At 40.3% G+C, this 26,499-nt stretch overlaps 1 protein-coding gene across 1 annotated transcript in view; it reads right to left on the bottom strand.

Annotated features, from left to right (window-relative positions):
* Nucleotides 1-24,720, bottom strand: part of DNAJC15 (DnaJ heat shock protein family (Hsp40) member C15) — an 87,065-nt gene extending 62,345 nt beyond the window's left edge. Inside the window, exon 1 of the mRNA XM_064361782.1 lies at nt 24,581-24,720. Within this exon, the coding sequence (XP_064217852.1) occupies nt 24,581-24,688 (108 nt within the window). The 5' untranslated portion in view covers nt 24,689-24,720. The remainder of the gene's footprint in view (nt 1-24,580) is intronic.
* Between the last annotated feature and the right edge of the window lie 1,779 nt (nt 24,721-26,499).

The raw sequence follows: 26,499 nt of genomic DNA, 5'->3' as shown, positions 1-26,499 counted from the left end.
AACTTGTTAAGAAACAAAACTCTCAGGCTAAACCCAAATGAGTATTACTCCACTCCCCAGTATAATTGACAAAAAACTCCTCAAACTTAAATCTTCACTACAGATAATGATTTTTTAAAGAATAATCTTTTTCACACTGTCAGAAAAGGTCTAGAATAAATAAATAATTAAAAGAATGATCTTTTAAGTACTTTTGCATTTACTCAAAATAATGGTGTGAGTCGTGGCTCTACCTTCTCATAACATAAGAAGCTTTCAAGGTCGGGTATGGTGGCTCACGCTTGTAATCCCAGCACTTTGGGAGGCTAAGGCGGGTGGATCAACTGAGGTCAGGAGACCAAGAGTCTGGCCAACATGGTGAAATCCTATCTCTACCAAAAATACAAAAATTAGCCAGGCATGGTGGCACACACCTGTAGTCTCAGCTACTGGGAAAGCTGAGGTGGGAGAATCACTTGAACCTGGGACGCAGAGGTTGCAGTGAGCCAAGATCATGCCACTGCACTCCAGCCTGGGCAACAGGGCAAGACTCTCTTTCAAAAAATAAAAAATAAAGCAGCCTTGTTCACATTAAACCAAAATGTGAATAAATGTGATGGATCAGAAATCTTGCCCCAGTCATCAGCCATTCCCTGACAGCCTGGAGAGCACTTGGAGCCCCTGAATTCATCACAGCCTTGCCAAACCACGTTGCATATTTGGCTCTAAGTTCTTGAAACCAGGTACTTGGTGACAGTTAATTTTATGTGTTAACCTGCTGTATTATGATTACCCAGTTAGTTAAACACTGATCTTGGGGTTGCTGTGAAGGTATTTTGGAGATGTGGCTAACACATATGGCGTTTATCTTTGATAATCTATGTGGGCCAATTTATTTGGACCAATCATTTACAAGGATTTAAGAACAAAATTGAAGTTTCTCTGAAGAAGAAGAAATTCTGCCTCAAGAATCTCATCGTATCTGAAAACTCTCAGACTGTGGGCCTGCTCTACAAATTTTAGACTTGCCAGCTACACCACCATGTAAACTAATTCCTTGAAATAAACAGACAAAGGTTGAACATCCCCATTCTAAAAATTTGATATCTGAAATGCTCAAACTTTTTTGAGCACCAATGTGACATCACAAATTATTCACATGGGTAGCTAAGATAGAATCCTTTGCTTTCGGATAGTTCAATGTATACAAACTTCGTTTCATGCAAAAAATTATTAAAAATATTGTATAAAATTCCAGCCTAGGCAACATAACAAAACCCCATCTCTACCAAAATTACAAAAATTAGCGAGGCATAGCAGTGCATGAGAGTAGTCCCAGCTCCTCAGTTGGTAGGGTGAGGGGCCTGAAGTGGAAAGATCATCTGAGTCCAGGGAGATCAAGGTTTGAGTGAGCGATGATCTGATCGAGCCACTGCACTCCAGCCTGGATGACAGAGTGGGGCTCTATCTCTAAATAAATAAATAAACAAATAAATAAATAAACTGTATAAAATTGCCTTTGAGTTATGTGTATATGGTGTCTATTAAACATAAATGAGTTTCATGTTTAGACTTGGGTCCCATCCCCAAGATACTTCATTTCATATATGCAAATATTCCAAAATCCAGAATAACCAAAAATCTGAAATATTTCTGGCCTCAAGCATTTCAGATAAGGGATATCCAATCTATACACACATACATGCATACATACTACTTGGTTCTATTTCTCTAGAGAACCCTGACTGATACAGATTTCTGTTCCGTTTCAGAAATTAATGCTTTTGGTATCCCCTTATTTAATTCATTATTCACAAATTAATTCAATATTTAAATATTTAATTTGGGTGCCCACTACAGGCTAGGCACTGCCCTAGGCATAGAGATATAGATCAATAAAATGACCTTACAAAGGTTACAAATTGATTCTCATCTCAATCTCAAAACAAAATGTATGACCTTTGAAATGTATTAGTTTGTTTTTATTATTATTATTATTTTTTTTTTTTTGGAGACAGAGTCTCACTTTCTTGCCCAGGCTGGAGTGCAGTTGTGCGATCTCGGTTCACTGCAACCTCCGCTTCCTGGGTTCAAGCGATTCCGCTGCCTCAGCCTTCCAAGTAGCTGGTACCACAGGCGCGTGCCACCACACCCGGCTAATTTTTTGTATTTTATTAGAGACTGGGTTTCACCGTGTTAGCCAGGATGGTCTCGATCTCCTGACCTCATGATGCGCCCACCTCAGCCTCTCAAAGTGCTGGGATTACAGGTATGAGCCACCGCGCCCAGGCAAACTTAATTTTTTTTTTAACTTTTGACCCTAGATTTAACTTGAGAGGGGAAAATTCCATTTTTACTTCTTTATTACAATTTCATAAGTCAGTGCTGATAGAAGGTGGTGGAGGTGAGAGGCTGGAAAATGGTTTCAGAGGGTATTTAATCAGAGGCCACTATTAATGAAGACATCTTTGCAAAATTATAACAGTGAGAGAAATCTAACACAGCTGACTCCACTTGCTTCTAACCTTACAAACTAACTGTCCTTCTTCACTGGGTGTAGGCCAAGCTAACTATGGGAGGAATTTATAGTTTAAAGCAAGGAGGATAATAGTCCCTTCCTGAAACTAATCCCCTCCTTGTTCAGGGACTGAAACCACCTTTGTAAACTAATGAAAGGCTACCAGGTTAGAATTATGGGAGGGGCATGAATTCTGCTAAAACCTACCTACAGTTAAGTGACAACCAGCCATTGTTCCCTGGCCTACTTACTGCTCAAGAGTCATGCAGCTGTAGCCAGAGGTCACAAGATTTATAAACTTCCCCAATTGCTTCTATAGATAACATCACTATTGTAAAATCTAAGACTGGTCTTTGAAATATTTTCCAGACTTCTGCACTCTGACTGCTGCCACCTGGACCCATGACTCTTACCAAGGAACTGACTCAACAGCTCCTATAACCCCCACCCAGAAACTGACTCAGCATGCAAAGGCAGTTCTGACCCTCTTATGATTTCACCACCACCCAACCAATCAGCAACGTCCACTCCCTGGCCCTCCTGCCCATCTAACTAACCTTAAAAACCCTAGGTTTTGAGTTCTTGGAGAGGCAAATTTGAGAAACATCCATCCTCCCATTCAGCTGCCTTGCAATAATTAAACTCCTGCTCTACTGGAACACCACTCTCTCAATGTATTGACTTTATCTGGGCAGCAAGAACCACCTGTTGGGATGTAAGCGTAAGAAGCTAGTGTCCAGTCTTACACATTTTCTCTGTGAGCTGGTCCCCAGCCTATGTGGTACCACGACTTTTTTTCTCAAAATAAGCTCTCCCTCTTTTGAATCTGCTGGCTTTCAGCATGGGAGCTGGGGCATTTGAGTCATATTCCCCAATCCTAGTTGACTCTTAATGCATTCCTGCCCTTCTGTTTCACCACCCTTCAACTAAAGATGTTATGATTGATCCCTGTCCCTAACACAGAAGAGTACCTGCTATATATTGCTTCTCAGCTACTAAATAAGAAGAAATGAAACTCTAGCAGTCCTCTCTTATAGTTTTGCTTTCCACAGTTATAATGCAATAATTCATTTCCAGAGAAAGAAAGACCATATTCACATAACTGTTATTACAGTACACTGTTATTATTGTTCCACTGTATTATGTTACTGTGGTTAATGTCTTATTGTACCTAATTTATAAATTAAACTTTATCATAGTTGAGTATATATAAGAAAAACCACTGTATATGAAGGGTTCAGTACTACAGGAAAAAAATACTGTATATGTAGGGTTCAGTACTATCCACACTTTCAGGCATCCACTGGTGGTCGTGGAACATATATCCCACAGATAAGAGGGGACCTACTAAGACAGGCAGCAGGATTAAGTAAACATCCACCATGAAAGAAGTCAATGTCAGTGTTATGGTCTTACCTATTTAAATACCACCACCTGGCTACTTCCCAGCTTACTGCTCCATTGTAATCCTGGGCCACACTTCAAAACTTCCCTCCTTCACCATGCTATGAACCTCTAGAGAGCAAGAGACAGGCTTCATTCACCTTTGTATTCCCAATATATAGTAAAGGCTAAATAAAGGCTAGCAGTTAATTGACTGCATGGATGTATTCATGAGAGATGGTAAAAGAGACAGCTGGCCAGTTGGCTGAGTACTCTGCTTCGGGCTCACAGATTGCTTCCTAGAAAAGTACAGGTAAAACTGAAGCACAGGTTCAAGGTTAGACCAAGAAGGGAAACGTGAGGATACAGGTAGAGAACAACGGTTAGATGTTGAATTCTGACTCAGATTCTGCCCTCAACTCACTGTTACCTTATGTTATTGCAATCTAGTTTATGTGTGTGTTGGGAGGCAGGGAACATCTACAAAATATGTTACATATCCATAGACTATGTTAAAAACAGATTAGGCCTGCAGAATAATTTATTTATTTATTTATTTATTTATTTATTTATTTTTTGAGACAGAGTTTCGCTCTTGTTACCCAGGCTGGAGTGCAATGGCGCGATCTCGGCTCACCGCAACCTCCGCCTCCTGGGTTCAAGCAATTCTCCTGCCTCAGCCTCCCAAGTAGCTGGGACTACAGGCGTGCGCCACCATGCCCAGCTAATTTTTGTATTTTTAGTAGAGACGGGGTTTCACCATGTTGACCAGGATGGTCTCGATCTCTTGACCTCATGATCCACCCGTCTGGGCCTCCCAAAGTGCTGGGATTATAGGCGTGAGCCACCACGCCCGGCCCAGAATACTTTAAGTACAGATTAGACCAGACAACTTGTAAAATGTAAAGTCAACTTCCATCTATTTAACATTATGGAGTCATTTCAAGATAATAACCATAAACAGGTAAGCCAAAAAGGGACAAAAATTTCAAAGCCAAAACCAAATTCTAGTTAGAAAATAAGCCATAAAAAATATTTGTAAAAGGCTTCAGTATTTGAAAAGAATTTATTAGGATGAACTATAGTAGGCTCTATATCTTTGCTTTGTGGCTCTTGATGCCTGGCACATATGTCAAGTCTAGTAATGCAACTTCTGAGAATTGTTCTTAAGTCTGAAGCTTCAGATACAGTTGCTCTCAAAGGTTCTGTCTTCTGGATTCCTCAAGGTTCATTCAGGTCTAGGAGTAAGATTCTTTAACTTGCTCATCCCTGCTATTTAATTCACTAGTCCTAAATTTATCTGTCTGTCTGTCTATTTATTTATTTTAGACGGAATCTCGCTCTGTTGCCCGGGATGGAGTGGAGTGGCGTGACCTCGGCTCACTGCAACCTTGGCCTCCTGGGTACGAGCAATTCTCCTGTCTCAGTCTCCCGAGTAGCTAGGACTACAGGCGCATGCCACCACACCTGGCTAATTTTTATATTTTTAGTAGAAATAGAGTTTTACCATATTGGTTAGGCTGGTCTCAAACTCCTGACCTCAGGTGACCCACCTGCCTCAGACTCCCAAATTGCTGGGATTACAGGTGTGAGCCACCACACCCAGCCAAATTTATCTCTTTCAAGTTTAAACAGTATCCTTAGTTCTGTTTTCTAAAACTTGAAGGAAAGGACCTTTTTCACCCAACCAACATCTTTTATCATTTTATTATTGTACTGAAATTTTATTAAAATTTTTTGGCCAATGAGTTTCTAAATTCCTGAATTAAGTTCTGAACGATTTTGCCTATGTCCTCAAATTAGCCTTCCTTTGGTATCCCCACCCCCTGACTCCTACACACTCAATCACACACTTCTCCCCTCAATAAATTTACTTGTCCCTTTATGGAAATTTTTCATTTTTGTTTGATTGCATGGAAAGTACATGCAAAAGGACACACAGACTTCTAGGTATGAAACACTATAATTTTATACAAAAAGATGTTTCTGTTTCATTTTCAATAGTTTCCACAGGATGTTTTGTTGACATTTCCGAGGGTAATAATAAATTAAGTCAATGTGACAGAACCATAGAATTGAAAAAAAATGACAGGGAACACTAGTCAAAACCCCCATTTTATGATGAAGACACTGAGGGCCTGAGAAGTTACCTGACTTGCAAATTGCAGCAACAATTATCAGTGTCTGCACTGGACTAGAGCCCAGGTATCCGAATTCCAGAACAGAGCTCATGCCTTTAAGCAACAATCTTGAGTCACTCCCACAATCCCTTTAAAGGATTATAAAAATTACTCATAGATTTTTTCCAGTGTGAGCTCACACTCAACAAAACACCCCATCTGCCCATTCACAAAAAAAAATATAGTCTTGTGCAACTTATTACTAAGTAGGTTTTTAAATTTCCTAGAGAATACAGTGTCATTTTTATTAATCTAATGTCAAGCTAGATCCTAGCACCAGTCCTTGGTGTCCTTACTCCTCATAATTCTTTATTTCATGAAATTTTATTTTTGGTCTCCTTCTCCCCAGTTGTATTTTCAATACTCCTATATTTAATATAAAAATTGAATAGTTTGATAAGTATGAAAGTGGCATTACTAGTCCTCCTTCAGCTTTTCTTCTGGATGGGGCCATGTGACAATCTGTCATACCTGCAGTACACAGCCTGTTAATGAGAGGTATAACATTTTCACCAACAAGTCTTACAAATTGTCAAAAAAATGGTTCAGTGAACAATCTCCTTATGCTGGGAATGCAAATTGGGACAATGTGTCTTGAGGTTACTTTGATCACAGGAATCAACAATCTTAAATATACTAATGTCTTTAGGCTCAGTATGATTCAAAAAAAGTATCCTAAGAAAATAATCAGAAAAATCCATAAAAATATTTAAGAAAAAGTTCATCGCTGTGTTTTATTTGTAATACAAAATAATGGAAACAATCTGACTACTCAACAGTGGGGGAATAATTAAATAAATTAAAGCACATGTAAAATATGAATCAACAATTAAATACATCATCGAGGAATGTTTAGCAACCATACGTTAAGTACAGAATAAAAGCATGCTACAAAAAAAGAATGTTTTCATTAAAATGAAGTCTTGGGATCATTAGACTAGAATCAAAGAAATATCGTGTGAGTTTTGGCTCCTTACTTGTCAGCTTCATGACCTGCCCAAGTCACATGACCTCTGTGTGTTCCTTCATGTGTAAAATGAGGATGATGATTACACTTAATTCCTTGGGTTGGTATAAATTTTTATAAGTTAGGGCATTCATTACACAAACTAGTATATTTGACACAGGATAAACATTTAACAAATGGTAGCTATTACAATTACTATATAATATTACATAATCGTTTCTTTTTAAAATCGGGGGAAAAAATGAAAGTTATCAAAAAAAGAAAAATCTTAGGAATATCCCACCTGGTGAGATGGGTTTAACAAGTTTTAACTTCAGAAGGCAGAAAAACCCTCTGACCTGTCTAGTTTAAAATAAACTTTAAAAATGAATTCTTCCTGGCATTCTTCAATAAGAACTAGTACACTGATCTTTGGTGTTTCTCTTTCTATCCTTGCACTTAAATCTGCACCCTGATCATAAAAATGATCCCACTGCGTCTCTAGCTGGCCTCCATCCTATCAAGTACTCCAACAAGCTTTTATTATACTGACTTTGAAGTCTCCAGCAAGAACGCCTCAAACTCTCTTTTTCAGCTTATATCTAATGTACACCTTATCTGCAACATTTTGTAGCTTTGCTTATTTATTCTTCCTTGAGAAATCATCCCCTTTAATGAAAGCTACTTTTACTCTCTTATAGCAACCAATCTTACTTTAAGGCAGTGGCTGCTACAGCCCTTCTGGAGTGGCCACCACAGCACTGTCTGGAGCTGGCTGCAGAGGGGGAGGCACTATGGGGGCTGCACATTCAGCTCAGTTGCCAGGAGCTGGGAACAAGCGGGAGGCCCACCACCTACCAAGTTGGCTGGGCAGGAGCCGGTGCTCCCGGGCACAGCTACAGCCGCCCAGTCGCACTCTCAGGGACCCAGGAAGCCCCCTGCCCCTACAGGCTTTGAAGTGACTGCTCCTGCTTCTTGGCCTCTCCCCACTCCCAGCATCCACTCCACTGTGGGGCAAAGTTGTGGCTGAGCCCAGGCACTCTCTCAACCCAGCTGGGTGTGCATGCACTCAGGGCGGCCTGCCCCCTGCCCCTTCAGCCCTCTTCAGCCTTTGGCCACCGACGAGCCTGAGGGAGGTCTGACAGGGGACTGAGGGCAGCTTGGTGTGGGCCTGTTGGCTCCCAGCAGCACTGAGAGCCAGGGTGACATGAAGGGCAGGTTGATGGCAGTGGGAGGTTGACAGGTTCCTGGGCAGGAAAGGGTGAGTCCCCGGTGGGACCCCTCCTTCAAGCTAGGACCAGCCTAAAGCCTATGGGCCAGGCTGCCAGTTCTGGGTGAAGTCCACCAACTGGAGTGAGAAGTTCATTGATGACCAATCAGCCAATTGGATGATGCTTTTTCCAGGGCTGCCCATGGACCAATCAACATGCACTTCCTCCATTCTGAGCACATAAAAACCTGCAGACTCAGTCAGACTCACTCACTCATCAGAACGACCTGTCTGCAGATAGGAGCTACCCACTCCAGGTCTCCTCTCTGTTGAGGGTTGCACTGGATGTGGTGATGCCACCTGTAGTCCCAGCTACTCGGGAGGCTGAGGTGGAAGGACTGAGGTGTGAGTACAGCCTGGGAGGCGGAAGTTGCAGTGAGCTGAGATTGCATCATTACACTCCAGCCTGCATGATAATGAGACCCTGTCGCACCCTCCCCCAAAAAACTGAAAAACATTTTGTCCAAGCACAGTTAAAAAAAAAGTAACAAAATAAAATGGAATCTGAAAAAGTCTTCAGATTAAGAAGGGAGACTTTTAGAATCCAATTTTTAAAATGTAAAATTAAATTGGTACTTTGGACTGGGCACAATGGCTTATGCATGTAATCCCAGCACTTTGCGAAGCAGAGGTGGGAGAATCCCTTGAGCCCAGAAGTTCAAGACCAGCCTGGGCAACATAGCAAGACCCTATCTCTACAAAATACAAAAATAAAAAAATTAGCCAGGTATGATGGCACACTCCTGTGGTCCCAGCATCTTGGGAAGCTGAAGCTGAAGTAGGAAGATCACCTCAGCCTGGGAAATTGAGACCACAGTGAGCTATGATCACGCCACTATACACCAGCCTAGGAGATAGAGCAAGATCCTGTCTGAAAAGAAATAAAAAGTTTAAAAATAAATTGGTACTTTGAAAAAAATTATTTACAAATCAATACAGTAATTATTCAAAAACCACATAATACATAAAAAAATCTGTCAGGTACTATATAGTAATGAAGTCCTTGAATTAAACTAACGTCATTGCAGCCAGGCATTATTGCGGGGGGAGGGAAGTGCTATTTAAAGTACCATTCCTTTCACCCTTGGTTTCCTCTTCAATTCTAATGCCTACTATATAAAAATATTTTATCAGTGTGTTGGTGATTGTTAAATTCTAGGTATTCCAAAAGGAAGTGAAAATCATTCTCTTGAAGACCACATTCAGTCCTTCAGAGGAATGAATATGCAATAATATTTTACCTTATACCCAGAGATAGGTTCTTTTCTGTTCATCTGACCTGTACTAAGATTCTATAACAAAACTCGAAATACAATGATAAATGCAGAAGAGTTAATGAGTCTCTTCCTTTCACAATCCCCTCAGCACCCTCCCTCCATTAGCAGTCCCTAACACCAGATATTGAAAAACAAAAATAAAGCCCAAACCGAACACACACAAAAGTGCTTTACTGAAGCTTCAGGGAAAAGTTCTACTGTCCTTGACAGACTGAAAGCAGCAGCCATATGTACCAAGACAAGGATCTTTACTCTTCCCTCATCAGCTATATAGGGAAAAGATAAAGGAATTGGGGAAGATGTGGGTGGGAGGAGAAAAATGGATTAGGATCTTAAGTTATGATCCAGAATGAAGCTCCCCATGAGATAAAATGTTATATACACAGGACTCATTGGAGAAATGGTTAATTTTAGGACTGGGGCAGGAAATACACAAAAAGAGTACCATGTAGTACCAGAAAGTAAGAAAGTGCTCAAAAAATCCCCTACAATGTTGAGGGTATGACAAAAGTACACAAGAGTCAACTGAAAGAGATCCCAATGGCCAAAGATGAAACAGGCTGGGCAACAAAATCAAAATAGTATTGGATTATAATCCAAAGCATAAAAGTAATATCCATGAAACCAAACTAAATAAGTGATAAATGGGAGTAAAAGGACAAATCTCCCATGCAGAAGAATTCCAAATAATCTGACAGATTACACTACACTCAAGAATGGAGAGCATAACTCTCTACTCCTTAAATGTGGGCTGCACAAAGTGACTTTTTTTCAAAAAGTACAGTATGCAAATAAAGGTTACAGTTAACTCACAAATACTACCGCATCAGATTAGATCAACATCAATTGCAATAAACATTTTTGTAGTATGTACACTTCATGCGATGTGATGAAAATGGCACTTCACCTTTCTTTTTTTTTTTTTTCTGCTTCTACTTCACAGAATTATTATTATTATTTTTTTTTTGAGACGGAGTTTTGCTCTTGTTGCCCAGGCTGGAGTACAATGGCACGAACTCAGCTCAACGCCAACCTCTGCCTCCCAGGTTCAAGCAATTTTCCTGCCTCAGTCTCCTGAGTAACTGGGATTACAGGCATGTGGCACCACGCCCACCTAATTTTTGTATTTTCAGTAGAGATGGGGTTTCACCATGTTAACCAAGCTGGTCTCAAACTCCTGACCTCAGGCGATCCACTCGCCTCGGCACCCCAAGGTGCTGGAGTTACAGGCATGAGCCACTGCACCCAGCCTGGCACTTTACCTTTCTGATCTTCCTCCCAAAAACCTACAACCCCGGTCCAATCATGAGAAAAACACCTAAGAATTCCAATAGAGGGGTATTCAACAAAATACCTAACCAGTATATCTCAAACCTGTCAAGGTCATCAAAAATAAGGCAAGTCTGAAAAACTCTCACAGCCATGAGAAGCCAAAAGAAACATGAAAACTAAATATAATGTGGTACCTGGTTGAGATCCTGGAACAGAAAAAGGACATCAACTAAAAAGCATGAGAATCTGAATAAAATATGACTCAGGTTAATAATAATGTATCAATATTGGTTTGTTGTTGTTATTATTTTTTTTCCCAATAGGGTCTCGCTCTGTCACTCAGGCTGGAGTGCAGTGGTATGATCATAGTTCACTATAACCTTGAACTCCTGGGCTTAACTGATCCTACCACCTCAGCCTCACAAAAAACTAAAACTACTGGGCATGTGCCACCATAAGTGACTAAGTTTTAAAATTTTCTGTAGAAATGGGGTCTCACTATATTGTCTTGATATGGTTTGGAGCTGTGTCCCTGACCAAATCTCACTTTCAATCGTAAACCCCAATGTTGGAGGTAGGACCTGGTGGGAAGTGATTGGATCACGGAGGCAATCTCTCAGGAGCAGTTTTGCACCATCCCCTTGGTGCTATTCTTGTGATAGTGAATTCGTGTTAGATCTGGTTGTCTGAGAGTATACAGCACTTCCCCTCTGTCTTCCTCATGCTCTGGCCAAAGGTGGCTCCCACTTTGTCTTCTGCCATGACTGCAAGTTTTGTAAGTTCTCTCCAGATGCTGAGCAAATGCCGGCATCATGCTTCCTGTACAGCCTATGGAACTGTGAGCCAATTAAATCTCTTTTCTTTATAAATTACCCAGTCTTGAAAGCTAACAGTACTTATTTATTTTTGTTGCTGTTGTTGAGACAGAGTCTTGCTCTGTTGCCCAGGCTAGAGTGCAGTTGCACAATCTGGGCTCACTGCAGCCTCCACCTCCTGGGTTCAAGGGATTCTCCTGCCTCAGCCTCCCGAGTACCTGGGACTACAGGCATGTGCCACCACACCCAGCTAATTTTTTCTATTTTTTAGTAGAGATGGGGTTTCACCATATTGACCAGGCTGGTCTAAAACTCCTGGTCTCAAGTAATCTGCTCGCCTTGGCCTCCCTAAGTGCCAGGATTACAAGTGTGAGCCACCACGCCTGGCAACAGTATTTATTTCATCTCTAATAGCATGGAAATAATATTCGAAGGACTTAAGACAGTGCAAATGGTATTCCACAAAATAATACTCTATTTCCCTTACACTGTGGGTTAAACTGACTTCTGTGGGTTAAGGGAACACTTAATATTTCAAAAAGTGTTTTCTAACACTGCTTTTAGGAGGCTGCTTTCAAATTTCTCAGTATCAGGGGAATTCAAATTACTTTACAGCTGAAAACAGATGTGTTGGTCCCAGGCCTATCTACATTCACCAATCAATTCCCTGGCTATTTTCTGTTCTGTTAGAATAGCTACATCCTAAAGGCTCTTGTGTCAGCTGGCTCCCAGTCGAGTCAGACCAATGGGATGCAATGGTGAAAGACTGGACAGTGAAAACAAGGAAGAAATCAGGGTATTACCGCCCCTTCCTCTCCACCTTTAGCAACTGCTCCAACAGCAGCAGTGGCTCCAGCTCCCCCTACAGACATCCATGGTTTCAATTAATGTAGAGTGGTTTTGAAAACACCAACTCTCCCTTTGGCCCTACAGCTCTAGAAGTGCTATTGGTTCCTCACTGTTCCCAATCTCTGGATTGCTTCACCACCCTGTTTCGTTTCTCAACAACTCCAATAGCTATGAAAGCAATGCCTTGAATTACATTTCCCTTGTTTTATATTATTCAAGTTATATGTTTTCCTAGTTAGAACTTGAGTGACACAATTAGCAAAGTTGAAGGGGAAAGAGAAGCAAAGAGAATATTTTGATTAGGAGCACAGAGGCAAGAAAGCAGAGTACCTCTGGGATTCATCTACTTCTCAAATGTGTGACCTTGCACAAATTATTGCAGTGCTTTAAGCGTCAATTTATTCATCTATAAGTAGGGGGCTTATAATACTAATAGTATCTATACCTCCTAGGGTTATTATATAGACTAAATGAATTCACGCATTTAAGACATTAGCATAAAGCCTGGCACAAAACATTTCAGCTATCATTACTGTTATTGCTGCTATCATCTCCTCCTCTATACTCCCAGAGTACTACCCACAGTAATGCATTTTCAACTGGGCTTGTCCTCTTCTACAGAATCTCCGCTGCTGAGGAGTTGCCAGTCTAGAAGTCTAGGTTTAGTTTCTACCTTTCTTAAACAATGCTCTGGGCTTAATTCTCCTGAAGGCCTCCACTGATCACACAACTCCTACAAAACTAATTGCCTACAAATTTGGTCCACATTCCTTAATCTGCCATTTGGAGCTATCTATAGTCATAACCCAATCTACCTTTCCTTATTTTTCTTCCTTGATATAACCCACATTTTAGAAAACTTGTTTTTTTCTTTCTGGTTTCTTTTGAAAACTCAAATGTCTGGTAATAATGGTTTATTCCAATGATCTGTCTCCTTTAGAAAAGCAAGTACTCTCTCATTTTGCTATAATCATCACTCATACAATACAATACCATTTAACCCAGTCATCCCCTCACTCATTTGTGCTACCTGCCTGGCCCCCTTAAGCATGTGAATTTGCTACCTCTGCCTAAGATTTTATCTTTTTAACTTAGCTCATATTCTTCCCTTTTTCCATTCCCTTTTCTCAATGTTCAGCTCATTCAACTCATTCACTAACTTTTCACAAAGTCTTCTCTGATTTTTCAAACAAGAAACAATGGATCATTCCTATGAAATCAAGCATTGTATCCATATATCTCTCTTATGACATCTATGCTTTAGTATTTCATTCACTTACCCTTGAAAAGACATTTACTAAGTATCTGTAACCTACCCCATTCTGTGCTTGGCCCTACAAGTTATTCTCAAGAGTGAATCAGACAGGATTTCCACTGCTGGGGAGTTCCCAGTTTAGGAGTCTAGGTTTAGTTTCTGGTCAAATCCCTTGAGGAGAAAATGCATATTTGATTTATCTTTGTATCCACTATAGCACTTATCCTCAGAACCTTACCTAATAATGTGCAAGTTCATAAATAAAATGGCAAATGGATGAATAAATGAATGAATGAACAGAAATATGATAGCACTTAGAGAGTCTGTCTTTAACTGGGCATTAAAATTTGATCCAAATTTGCCTCCTAGAGCAACTGTTTTTATAAATAAAGTTTTACTGGAACATAGCCACATTTGTTTATTGTCTGTGTGTTCACTCTACAACAGCATAGTTGTGACAGAGGTGATATGGTCTGCAGAGCCTGAATGTTTACTATCTAACTCTTTACAAATTAAGTTTGCTATCCTTTGCCCTTGAGGGTGGCAGTCTTGGTTTATTTATATCCTCTTCATACACATTTAGTTTATAGCTTCCACATATTTGGTGTTACCCAAAAATCTACTAAAGTGAATTTAATTGACAAATTTTAAAAACAGAACCTATTTCTAAGTTGAAGACTGCCTGTGTTATTGGAGATATTAATAAGCAATGATCAAAACTTGAAAAAGCACATCAGAAGTCAGAGAATTATACCTACTCTGATTACACACATATTTATTAGACACTTATTTTAGGCTCTCTTGACTATTACAAAAGTCAAAGAGGCATAGTCTCATTTATCTTGTTCTTTTCTTAATTCCTTAAGGCTGTCAGTTCAACATTCTATAATACTTCCCTAATCTACTTATCTCCATGCTAGTTGTTTCATTCATTTGTTGATTTAATGAGTCAACAAAAATTTATGGAGCGGAGAAACCATGTACCTGGTACTACGTTGGGAACTGAAAGAATGAGTACCCTTAGCGGGGTGCGGGGGCTAAAAAAAAAAAAAAAAAAAAAAAAAAAAGAGTATCCTTAACCCTTCATTCCTGTCTATACAGAATATCTAATTTTAGTTAAAAGGGCATATTTCAAAAAGAAGAAGAAACATTTAAATAATGCCAGCAAATCAACAAATGGGGCATGTCCATGTCAGGTATCTGTTGCCACTACCTGGTTTCAAACATCCACTAGAAAACCAAAATAACAACAAAAATAAAAAAGCAGAAAAATTAAATGTTCCACTAATATGAATTTAAAAATTTCTGAAAACGGCCAGGTGTGGCGGCTCACGTCTATAATCTCAGCACTTTGGGAGGGCAAGGCAGGCGGATCACCCGAGGTCAAGAGTTCAAGACCAGCCTAGCCAACATGGTGAAACCCCATCTCTACCAAAAATACAAGAAATTAGCTGGGCGTGGTGGCAGGTGCCTGTAATCCCAGCTACTTGGGAGGCTGAAGCAGGAGAATCGCTTGAACCCGGAAGGGAGAGGTTTCTGTGAGCCGAGATCATGCCACTGCACTCCAGTCTGAGCGACAGAGTGAGACTCTCTCTCAAAAAAGAACAAAAAAAAAATTCTGAAAACTGAGAAAACAGCTCACTCCATCATAGCTGCTACAGCTGGAAAAAAAAAAAAGGCATCAAAATTGTTTACAAATTCCCTAAGGTATTTTATTCTTCCAAAACAACATAAACAGTAAATAACTTTTTAGATAAATATAAATTGCCTGAAAGTGTTATAAAATGCTAAAACTTCTATCTTGAGACTGAATATCTGAGTCCAAGAAAAACAATAGTTGTACCAGAGGGAAATTAAGAAGAAAAAATTATTCTTCCTCCTCATAAGAGGGGAGGTAGCTGTGATGGAGAGAGGAAAGACGGAGACTACTCACTCATTCAACAAATACTTACTTAGCGTTTACCATATGAATATATAAACATTTATCTGGCATACGCCAGGACTTATGCTAAGTTCTGGGCAAAGAGCAGTGAGCAAGACAGACACAGACTCTTGCTCTCCCTTAGAGGCTAACATAAAAGAGGACCCAGCAAGGAAAAAACGAAGGTGTCAATATGATTTTAAAGTCAAACGTCCATGTTTATTTATTAAGTTGCTCAATAATAATAGAATGACTGTCATGTGCCGATTACAATGCCAATCACAGATACAGATAAAAGTGTTTTCCCTGAGGACTTCACACCACAGGTGCCTATACAAATATAAATAATTTTGATGTCTCCTAATAAACTATATAATAAAAATTTGTTCAACTTCCTAAGGAAACACACAGTATGAAACAATTTTCTTCTATTAGAGAAGAAGAACTGGGGTCAGGGAAAGCTTCACATTGGTAAGATGTGTCTTTTAAAAAATGAATAGGAATTAGCCAGGAAAAGAATTTCAGACAGAAGAGAAAGCTCTAGTAAAGTCACAGAACCATAAAATTTCATGAGGGAAACTCAATGTAACTACAGTATAGGGTACAGTGCAATGTAGAGGATGGGAAATGTGGCTGGATACAGCATTTGAAGATAAGTACATCAAGGGTCCTGTATAAGATCCTGAGAAAGGCTTAGATCATGGTAAACTCATAAAAAAGGATGGTATCATTAACAAGTCTGGATTGCAGAAAAATAACTGATGGCAGTGTGAAGTTTAGAACCAGAAACAAAGAGACCTGTTTTTAAAGGTGATCACTACAGGCCAGAGGAGAGACAATAAGAGAACAGCAAAACAAGGGACAGCAATAAAAAAAATTACAAATGAGGCAAAGTGACTGATGAACCAAATGGTGGAGGTAAAGGAGAAAGTGGAATTGACGATGGCACTAGTCAAGAAAGGGGAAAGAAGAGGAGAGTCAGCATGCTCAGGGAGGACTATAATGAGCTACACGTTAAATAAGCTGAATTTTGTATTTTTGTGTATGGTACTCATTGGTAGACATCTGGAAATTCTTACTGACTCCATTCACTGAAAGAAAAGTTCTCACTTCTTCCCATTCAAGAGTAACATTCATTCATTCAACAATTTCTTTTTGCAATGCTTATCACATATCAGGCACTATTATAAATGCTAGAAATATATACCAGAGAACAAATAAAGTCCTGGTCCATGAAACTTAACCTTCTAGCCTCCTATTATATAAAAAATGGTGAGAAAGAATCAGCTAGGCTGCGTGCAGTGGCTCACATCTGTAATCCCAGCACTTTGGAAGGCCAAGGCAGGGAGATCATTTGAGGTCAGGAGTTTGAGACCAACCTGGCCAACATGGGGAAACCCCATCTCTACTGAAAATACAAAAATGATGTGAGCAAGGTGGTGGGGCGCCTGTGGTCCCAGCTACTTGGGAGGGTGAGGCTGGACAATCACATGAACCTGGGAGGCAGAGGCTGCTGTGAGCCAAGATCCCGCCATTGCACTCCAGCCTGGGCAACAGAGTGAGACTCCATCTCAAAAAAAAAAGTCAGCCGGATGTGGTGGCTCATGCCTGTAATCTCAGCACTTTGGGAGGCCAAGGCAGGTGGATCACGAGGTCAGGAGTTCAAGACCAGCCTGGCCAAAATGGTGAAGCCCTGTCTCTATTCAAAACTATAAAAATTAGCCGGGTGCGGTGGCAGGCGCCTGTAATCCCAGCTACTTGGGAGGCTGAGGCCAGAGAATCGCTTGAACCCAAGTGGGAGAGGTTGCAGTGAGCTGAGATCGTGCCACTATACTACACTCTAGCATGGGTGACAGAGTGAGACTCTGTAAAAAAAAAAAAAAAAAAAAAAAAGTTAAAAATATAGGTATACAGTAAATAAACCATGTGATCACCAATGTAAGCTTCAAAGTATTATTAAAATATGTTTTAAATCATGTTATAATTGAAAAATAATTACAGCATTATCGTATTTTTGGTAATGAATAAATGCTTGATAATCTGTGTGTTTGACAGGTCTTAGTTTTCATGTATCAGGACTGCTTATAATGAAACATATATGTGTCTAGTTTTTTTTACATATTACACTATCCTAATAATAACAAGAGTTATGGGGGTGGGAGGAGGGAGAGCATCAGGAAGAACAGCTAAAGCATACTGGCTTGATATCTAGGTGACAGGATGATCTGTGCAGCGCACCACCACAGCACACTTTTACCTGTGTAACAAACCCACCTATCTACGACATGTAATCCTGAACTTAAAAACTGAAGAAAAATAAAAATAACAGGAGTTACAATTTTCAGGAAAGTAATGGAAACTAAAAGACTACCACTTCATACAAACTGAGTTTTGTTCAAACTATTTTAAAATTTGATAATATTCTCTTTTTAACTTAAAAGTTTCTTTTCTACTTTTCCATGTGAACCAGATTTGCTAGAGCAAAGTTTGATCATGACTTCTTACTGATTAAACCATTAATTGTGAAATGCTATTTTATTCAAGATATTACATATTTTGCCAAATTATTTCAATCTCCTAAACAGGCTAATGAACATTAGTTCTTAGTTTCTAACAGGAAGCTTACCTAAGAAAAAGTTATTTAAAGATCAAAAAAACTCAAAAGCTAGCAGAAGACAAGAAATAACTAAGATCAGAGCAGAACTGAAGGAGATAGACACAAAAAACACTTCAAAAAAATTAATAAATCCAGGAACTGGTTTTTTTTTGCAAACATCAACAAAATAGACCCCTAGCCAGATTAATAAAAAAGAAAAGAGAAAAGAATCAAATAGATGCAATAAAAAACGATAAAAGGGAGATCGACACTGATTCCACAGAAATACAAACTACCATCAGAGATTACTACAAACAGCTCTATGCACATAAACCAGTAAACCTGGAAGAAATGAATAAATTCCTGGACACTTGCATGCTCCCAAGCCTAAATGAATAGACCAATACCAAGGGCTGAAGTTGAGGCAGCAATTAATAGTGTACCAATCAAAAAAAGTCCAGGTCCACATGGGTTCACAGCCGAATTCTACCAGATGTACAAACAGGAGCTGTTACCATTCCTTCTGAAACTGTTCCAAACAATACAGAGGGAATCCTTCCCAAATATTTTATGAGACCAACATCATCCTGATACCAAAACCCAGCAGAGACTCAACAAAAAAAGAAAACTTCAGGCCAAAATCCATGATGAACATAGATGCAAAAATCTTCAATAAGATATTGGCAAACCGACTGCAATAGCTCATCAAAAAGCTTATCCATCACAATCAAGTAGGCTTCATCCCAGGGATGCAATGCTGGCTCAACATATGCAAATCTATAAACGTAATCCACCACATAAACAGAACTCAAAGACAAAAATTACCTGATTATCTCAATAGATGCAGAGAAGGCCTTTGACAAAATTCAACAGCTCTTTATGCTAAAAACTCTCAACAAACTAGGTATCAACAGAACATATCTCAAAATAATAATAGCTATTTATGACAAACCCACAGCCAATATCATACTGAATGGGCAAAAACTGGAAGCATTCCCTTTGAAATCAGGCACAAGACAAGGATGTCCTCTCTCGCCACTACTATTCAATATAGTATTGGAAGTTCTAGCCAGAGGAATCAGGCAAGAAAAAGAAATAAAGGGTATTCAATTACGAAAGGAGGAAGTCAAATTGTCTCTATTTGCAGATGACTTGATTGAATATTTAGAAGACCCCATTGTCTCAGCTCAAAATCTTCTTAAACTGATAAGCAAACCAGCAAAGTCTCAGGATACAAAATCACTGTGCGGAAATCACAAGCATTCCTATACACCAATAACAGACTAACAGAGAGCCAAATCAAGAGCGAACTCCCATTCACAAATTGTGACAAATAGAATAAAATACATAGGAATACAACTAACAAAGGATGTAAAGGACCTCTTCAAGGAGAACTACAAACCACTTGCTCAAGGAAATAAGAGAGGACACAAACAGATGGAAAAACATTCCATGCTCATGGTTAGGAATAATCAATATTGTGAAAACGGCCATACTGCCCAAAGTAATTAGGGTTCAATGCTATCCCCATCAAGCTACCTGTGACCCTTTTCACAGAACTGGAAAAAAACACCTTAAACTTCATATGGAACCAAAAGAGAGCCCACATAGCCAAGACAATCCTAAGCAAAAAGAATAAAGCTGGAGGCATCAAGCTACCTGACTTCAAACTATACTACAAGGCTATAGTAATCAAAACAGCATGGTACTGGTACCAAAACAGAGTCATAGACCAACAGAACAGAACAGAGGCCTCGGAGACAACGTCACACATCTACAACCATCTGATCTTTGACAAACCTCACAAAAACAAGCAATGGGGAAAGGATTCCCTGTTTAATAAATGGTGTTGGGAAAACTGGCTAGCCACGTGCAGAAAGCAGAAACTAGACCCCTTCCTGACACCTTACACTAAAATTAACTCCAGATGGATTAAAGACTTAAACATAAGACCTAACACCATAAAAACCATAGAAGAAAACCTAGGCAAAACCATTCAGGACATAGACACAGGCAAGGAATTCATGACTAAAACACCAAAAGCATTGGCAACAAAAGCCAAAATAGACAAATGGGATCTAATTAAACTCCAGAGCTTCTGTAGAGCAAAAGAAACAATCATTAGAGTGAACCAGAAACCAACAGAATGGGAAAAAATTTTTGCAATCTACCCATCTGACAAAGGCTAATATCCAGAATATACAAAGAACTAAACCAGATTTATAAGAAAAAAACAAACCCATTCAAAAGTGGGAGAAGAATATGAACAGACACTTTTCAAAAGACGACATCTATGAGGCCAACAAACATATGAAAAAATGCTCATCATCACTGGTCATTAGAGATACGCAAATCAAAACCACATTGAGAAAGCACCTCATGCCAGTTAGAATGGCGATCATTAAAAAATCTGGAGACAACAGATGCTGGAGAGGATATGGAGAAATAGGAACACTTTTACACTGTTGGTGGGAGTGTAAATTAGTTCAACCATTATAGAAGACAGTGTGGCGCTTCCTCAAGGACCTAGAAATAGAAATTCCATTTGACCCAGCAATCCCATTACTGGGTATATAGCCAAAGGATTATAAATTGTTTTATTATAAAGACACATGCACACATACGTTCATTGTGGCACTGTTTACAACAGCAAAGGCCTGGAACCAGCCCAAATGCCCATCAATGATAGACTGGACAAGGAAAATGTGGGACATATACACCATGGAATACTATGTAGCCATAAAAAACAATGAGTTCATGTCCTTTGTAGGGACATGGATGAATCTGGAAACGATCATTCTCAGCAAACTGACACAAGAACAGAAAATCAAACACTGCATATTCTCACTCATAGGCAGGTGTTGAACAATGAGACCACATGGACACAGGGAGGGAGCATTACACACTGGGGTCTGTTGGAGGGGGCTAGGGGAGAGGGATGACATGGGAAGAAATGCCAGATATAGGTGACCGGGGGATGGAGGCAGCAAACCACATTGCCAGGTATGTACCTATGCAACAATCCTGCATGATCTGCACATGTACCCCAGAACCTAAACTACAATAAATAAATAAATAAGATATATTTATTTCTTTTTGATTTTTCTTTTATAGAGACAGGGGTCTCATTATATTGCCCAGGCTGGGTCTCGAACCCCTGGGCTCATGGGATTCTCCCACCTGACCTTTCAAATTGCTAGAATTACAGGCATGAGCCTCCATGCTGAGCCCAACGAGATATATTTTATAAACCTGAGAATGAATTACATTTTTAAAATATAGTATGAAAGGTTTTTGTTAACTTATTGAAAAACATATTTTCTATTTTCAATAAGATTGCCAAATACGCCCCACACCTTGGCCATTTTTTTCTTTCCTAATACTTAACTTTGTCAGCTTCTCATTGCTTTCAGTATTTCCAAGTTTCCTAAAGTTATTATCAACAATCTTATCTTCTGCCTCATTATTGGTCATTGCCTGGACCAATAATTCCCAAAAGAAGCAGAGCAACCCCTCAGGGACATTCTGAAAATACATGAGGCCCTGTTTGGTTGCATAATAATTTGAATAGGTTCAAATACCCTCAAGGAGGGAGGGTATTTGGTGGATAGGCGACTATTGATCCTAGAAGTCCTAAAATACATGAGGCAATCCTGTATAACAAAGAACTGTTTGCATCCCTCAATTTTAAAAGATTCCACTGGACATTAAGTAGGTGAAAAGTTTATGATAATCTTAGTCCAGAACTTTACAATATATAAACATATCATTATTACACTGTTTTAGTATAGACTGAATTTTCCACAAGTGCAACTGCCATGTAAATTGAGGGAGATTCCATTGTTTTGTTCAAATTTTTACCAGAAATTGTTTGCCATTTGAGAAAAATATGTTTGTAAAGGACAATGGTGCTTCTGCTATTTGAAAAGCCAATATATTACATTTGATAAACAATCTGCATTGGTAGCTGTCATATACACAGTGATTCTATGAATTGGTGCAATATGCCAGCAACTAATAATTACTTCATTATGTGTTCTAAAGTAGTAATGTTTAAGTATTTACATATTTAAATTGTAGACATGTTAACATGTTATTTTCTGTTTTTTGTTTTTTTGACACAGAGTCTCACTCTTGTCGTCTAGGCTAGAGTGCAGTGGTGCAACCTTGGCTCACTACAACCTCTGCCCCCTGGGTTCAAGCAATTCTCCTGCCTCAGCCTCCCAAGGGATTACAGACGTGTGCTACCATGCCTAGATAATTTTTGTATTTTCAGTGGAGATGGGGTTTCACCCTGTTGGCCAGGCTGGTCTCGAACTCCTAACCTCAGGTGATCCTCCTGCCTTGGCCTCCCAAAGTGCTGGGATTATAGGCATGAGCCACTGCATATAGCTTGCAGACATGTTATTTTCTAATAAAATATTTCACCTTTATGTCTCATAAAGCATTATATTGATTACTAAAAGTTATGTTTAGGAGTATATTTTACTGTCTATGAATCTTCCTTCAGGATTTTAGGATGTTACAGGAGACAGTTTAAGAATCACTGGCCTACACTTTAGCCTTCATGTACCTGCACTACTAAAGATGCTTCCTAACTGATACGCTGGATTCTGTAAACTCTTTCCTCTTCCAATTAAAAATGCCTACAGACCTGAAAATCACCAATATTAGTTCTATCTTCCCACAGCCAATATCATACTGCTCCCAATAACTACCACAGCTCCCAACTACCTTGAACGTCTGATACTGGGATTTTTACAACTCTCCACAAAAGGACTATTTCTACCTAATCTTGTCCAGCTATGTCATACACTGAACACTACCCAGAAATCCTTATTTCTAAGGAGTCAGCAAGTCATAGTAGAAAAAGTGTAGCATTTGGAATCATTGATCTGCTACTTACCAGGGATGATCCTGGACGAGTTACTTACAATTTTCTAAATCTCTATTGCCCCATTTATATTTTTCTTCGTTGGAGACAGGGTCTGGCTCTGTCTCCCAGGCTGAAGTGCAGTGGCAAAATCATAGCTCCCTATAACCTGAAATTCCTGGGCTCAAGTGATTCTCCAGACTCAGCCTCCCAAGTAGCTACAAATACAGGCTCATACTACCACACCCAACTAATATTTTTGATTTTTTGTACAGATGGGGTCTCTTATGTTGCCCAGGCTAGCCTCCAACTCCTGGCCTCAAGTTATCCTCCTGCCTGGGCCTCCTAAAGTGCTGAGATTATGGGCCTGAGCCATTTTTTATACTGAATGTTGAAATATTATCAGGCAACTGTGTATGTATCAGGCTAAAGAAAATACATTGTTAAAATTAAATCCACTTGTTTCTCTTCACTTAACATGGCTACAGAAAACGTAAAAATACATATGTGCCTCGCAATATATTTCTGTTGGACACTTCCTTTTCCCAGCTCTACAGTTCATCCTGAATACACCACTTGCTGTTTCCAACTGGGCCCTGTTTCTGTGCCTGAGACTTTGGAGATAGTACTCTTGGTGTTCAAACACGTTTTCCCCTTCTCTTTGCTGAGTGAACTGCTTGTATTCATTCAGATCTCAATTTTCTTTCTTTCTTTTTTTTTTTATTTGAGACGGAGTTTCCGCTCTTGTTAGCCAGGCTGGAGTGCAATGGCACAATCTCGGCTCACCGCAACCTCCGCCTCCCGGGTTCAAGCGATTCTCCAGTCTCAGCCTCCCGAGTAGCTGGGATTACAGGCGCACGCCACCACGCCCGGTTAATTTTTTTGTATTTTTAGTAGAGACGGGGTTTCACCGTGTTTCCCAGGCTGGTCTCGAACTCCAGAGCTCAGGCAATCCACCCGCCTCCGCCTCCCAAAGTGCTAGGATTACTGGCGTGAACCACCACGCCGGGCTGAGATCTTAATTTTTAACTACAGCTTTCTCTAAAAAGCGTCCCTGATCCCACCACGTCCCCTGCAAGAAGGGAGTAGGGCCTCCTATGAGAAAGGAAAATCCACATGCAGCACTTGTCGTACCGTATTTGCAATTGCCTGTTTTTCTGTTTTGTGTCCCAGACAAGACTGGAAGCTCCCTGAGGAAACAGATCCTCAGAACTGCTCCGTCTTCCACACCCAGTCGTCAAAGCCAAGCACAAAGCGGTCTCTCCGCTGAACAAATGAGCGCCAGGACACAGACAGTTGAGCGAATGCGGGGGAGTACAGAAGGTTCAAGGGTGAGGCGGTAGGGAGGGCTGAAGCAGAAACTAGAAGGGGGCCCAGGAGGACGCCTGTGAGCAGACCCGGGCAGCCCGGAGCCAGAGCGGGGTGGGGGCCGCTGGCAGGACTCACCAGTTTCTGCTGGTCGAGGTCGGAGTCGGGACGTTTGGCGGAGGGCAGCAAGTACTCAGCGTGGCGCAACCCCTCGCCGACTGGGGCGATGACACCACGGGTAGCCATGGAGGTACAGCCGGAGAGACGCGCGGCGCCGCGGCACCACCTACGAGGCCGCTGGAGGGACAAACTAGTTAGGGCGGTTTCTTCTCTCAGATCCAGCAGACTGCGCTCGCTTTGCTAATTAAGGCGGGGGTCGGCCCGGCGCGGTGGCTCATGGACCGGGCGCGGTGGCTCATGCCTGTAATCTCACCACTTTGGGAGGCCGAGGCAGGTGGATCAGCTGAGATTGGGAGTTCGAGACCAGCCTGACCAACATGGAGAAACCCTGTCTCTACTAAAAATACAAAATTAGCCGTGTGTGTGGTGGCATATGTCTGTAATCCCAGCTACTAGGGAGGCTGAAGCAAGAGAATCGCTTGAATCCGAGAGACGAGGTTGCAGTGAGCCAAGATCAGGCCACTGCACTCCAGTCTGGGCGACAAGAATGAAACTCTGAAGCAAGAGAATCGCTTGAATCCGAGAGACGAGGTTGCAGTGAGCCAAGATCAGGCCACTGCACTCCAGTCTGGGCGACAAGAATGAAACTCTGTCTCAAAATAAAACAAACAAAAAAAAGAATAGGTAAGTTTTTTTTTTTTTTTTTTTTTTTTTGATGGAAGACAGGAAATGCCATAAATTTCAACTGGAAACAAATGCAAGGAAATGAAAAAAGGTGATTCATAGGACTGGGTAAAAAATACTCCAGAAATCTTCAGAGAAGTAATCGCATTACAGAGATTAATTTTTGTTAAACGGATCCACAACTATGAAGGACACTAGTAAATTAGGCAAATAAATTGGATCAGGGCCTACAAGTCATTCTTCCACTCATTTATTTATTCAATAAATATTTATTGAGTATCTGTTAGGTATAAGGAACGATGCTAGGCCTTGGACCTATAGAGTCAAACATACAAATAAGGTATTTGATTCCTTGGAGTTTGGCATACCCTAGCAGCTGGGCCCTAGCAATAACAGGCTGCTGGCCTGGAACAAATGAACAATTAGAGCAAGACCCAGGTTAGCTTCAGCTCCTGTTAGGACAGCTGCTGCCCCTCAGGAACTGGAGAGAAGCTTTCAGAGCAGAAGCCAAGAAAAGGGGGAATAGAAGAAGCGGGAAGGGGAGAATATAGCAAGGTGGAGGTGAGATGGACTTAGCAGGGTTGCATCTCAGATCAGACCCCAAACTTTTGAGAGCAGGTGGCTGGCTGCTTGTAGACTTGACTGACCTCGTTCCAGTGCTGCCTCAGGCGTCCACTCCTACAGATGTAGCCAATTTTAAAGAAAAATCTCATCCACAAAGATTACTCAGTTCCCAGCCTTTGGTTCTTTGGTAAATTCACCCTCCTCAGCAAAGAAAGGATGGAAAAAAGGGCAATGAAGTCCTTTCCTCTCCCCTACAAGGATCTCTTCCTGATTTAGCTAAACTCATTTTCCTGGCTTCTACAGAACAAAGAAAAATACTTTTTGTGAAACCCAAAAGGGAGGCCACATTAAATTTTCATTGGCCTACTTTTATTAGTTATGCCACTTCAAAGACAGATTACATTGTGTTCAATAGACTTTGTAAAAGAAAGGCAGATTGCATTGGTAATATGTCTTGGAAACATCTCAGTAGAAAATGTGTTAAAAATTTATTGTTTGAAAGGACTTTTGACAAAGACAATTGACCTCTCTGTGCCTCAGTTCCATCATTAGTAAGGTAGGTGATAATAATGGCACCTCTCCTGTGAGGATTAAATGAGTTCACTTTTGTAAAGCTCTTAGAACTGTGCTTGATACCTAGTAACTTCTACGAAATTGTCAGTTACTATTTTCTTTACATTACGTCTTTC

Source organism: Aotus nancymaae, unplaced genomic scaffold (genome assembly GCF_030222135.1).
Source record: "Aotus nancymaae isolate 86718 unplaced genomic scaffold, 86718_ANA_hifiasm-v0.15.2.pri h1tg000043l, whole genome shotgun sequence".
Taxonomy (NCBI): Eukaryota; Metazoa; Chordata; class Mammalia; order Primates; family Aotidae; genus Aotus; species Aotus nancymaae.
The sequence above is the reverse complement of the archived record's forward strand: the minus strand, read 5'-3'. Positions and strand labels throughout refer to the sequence as shown.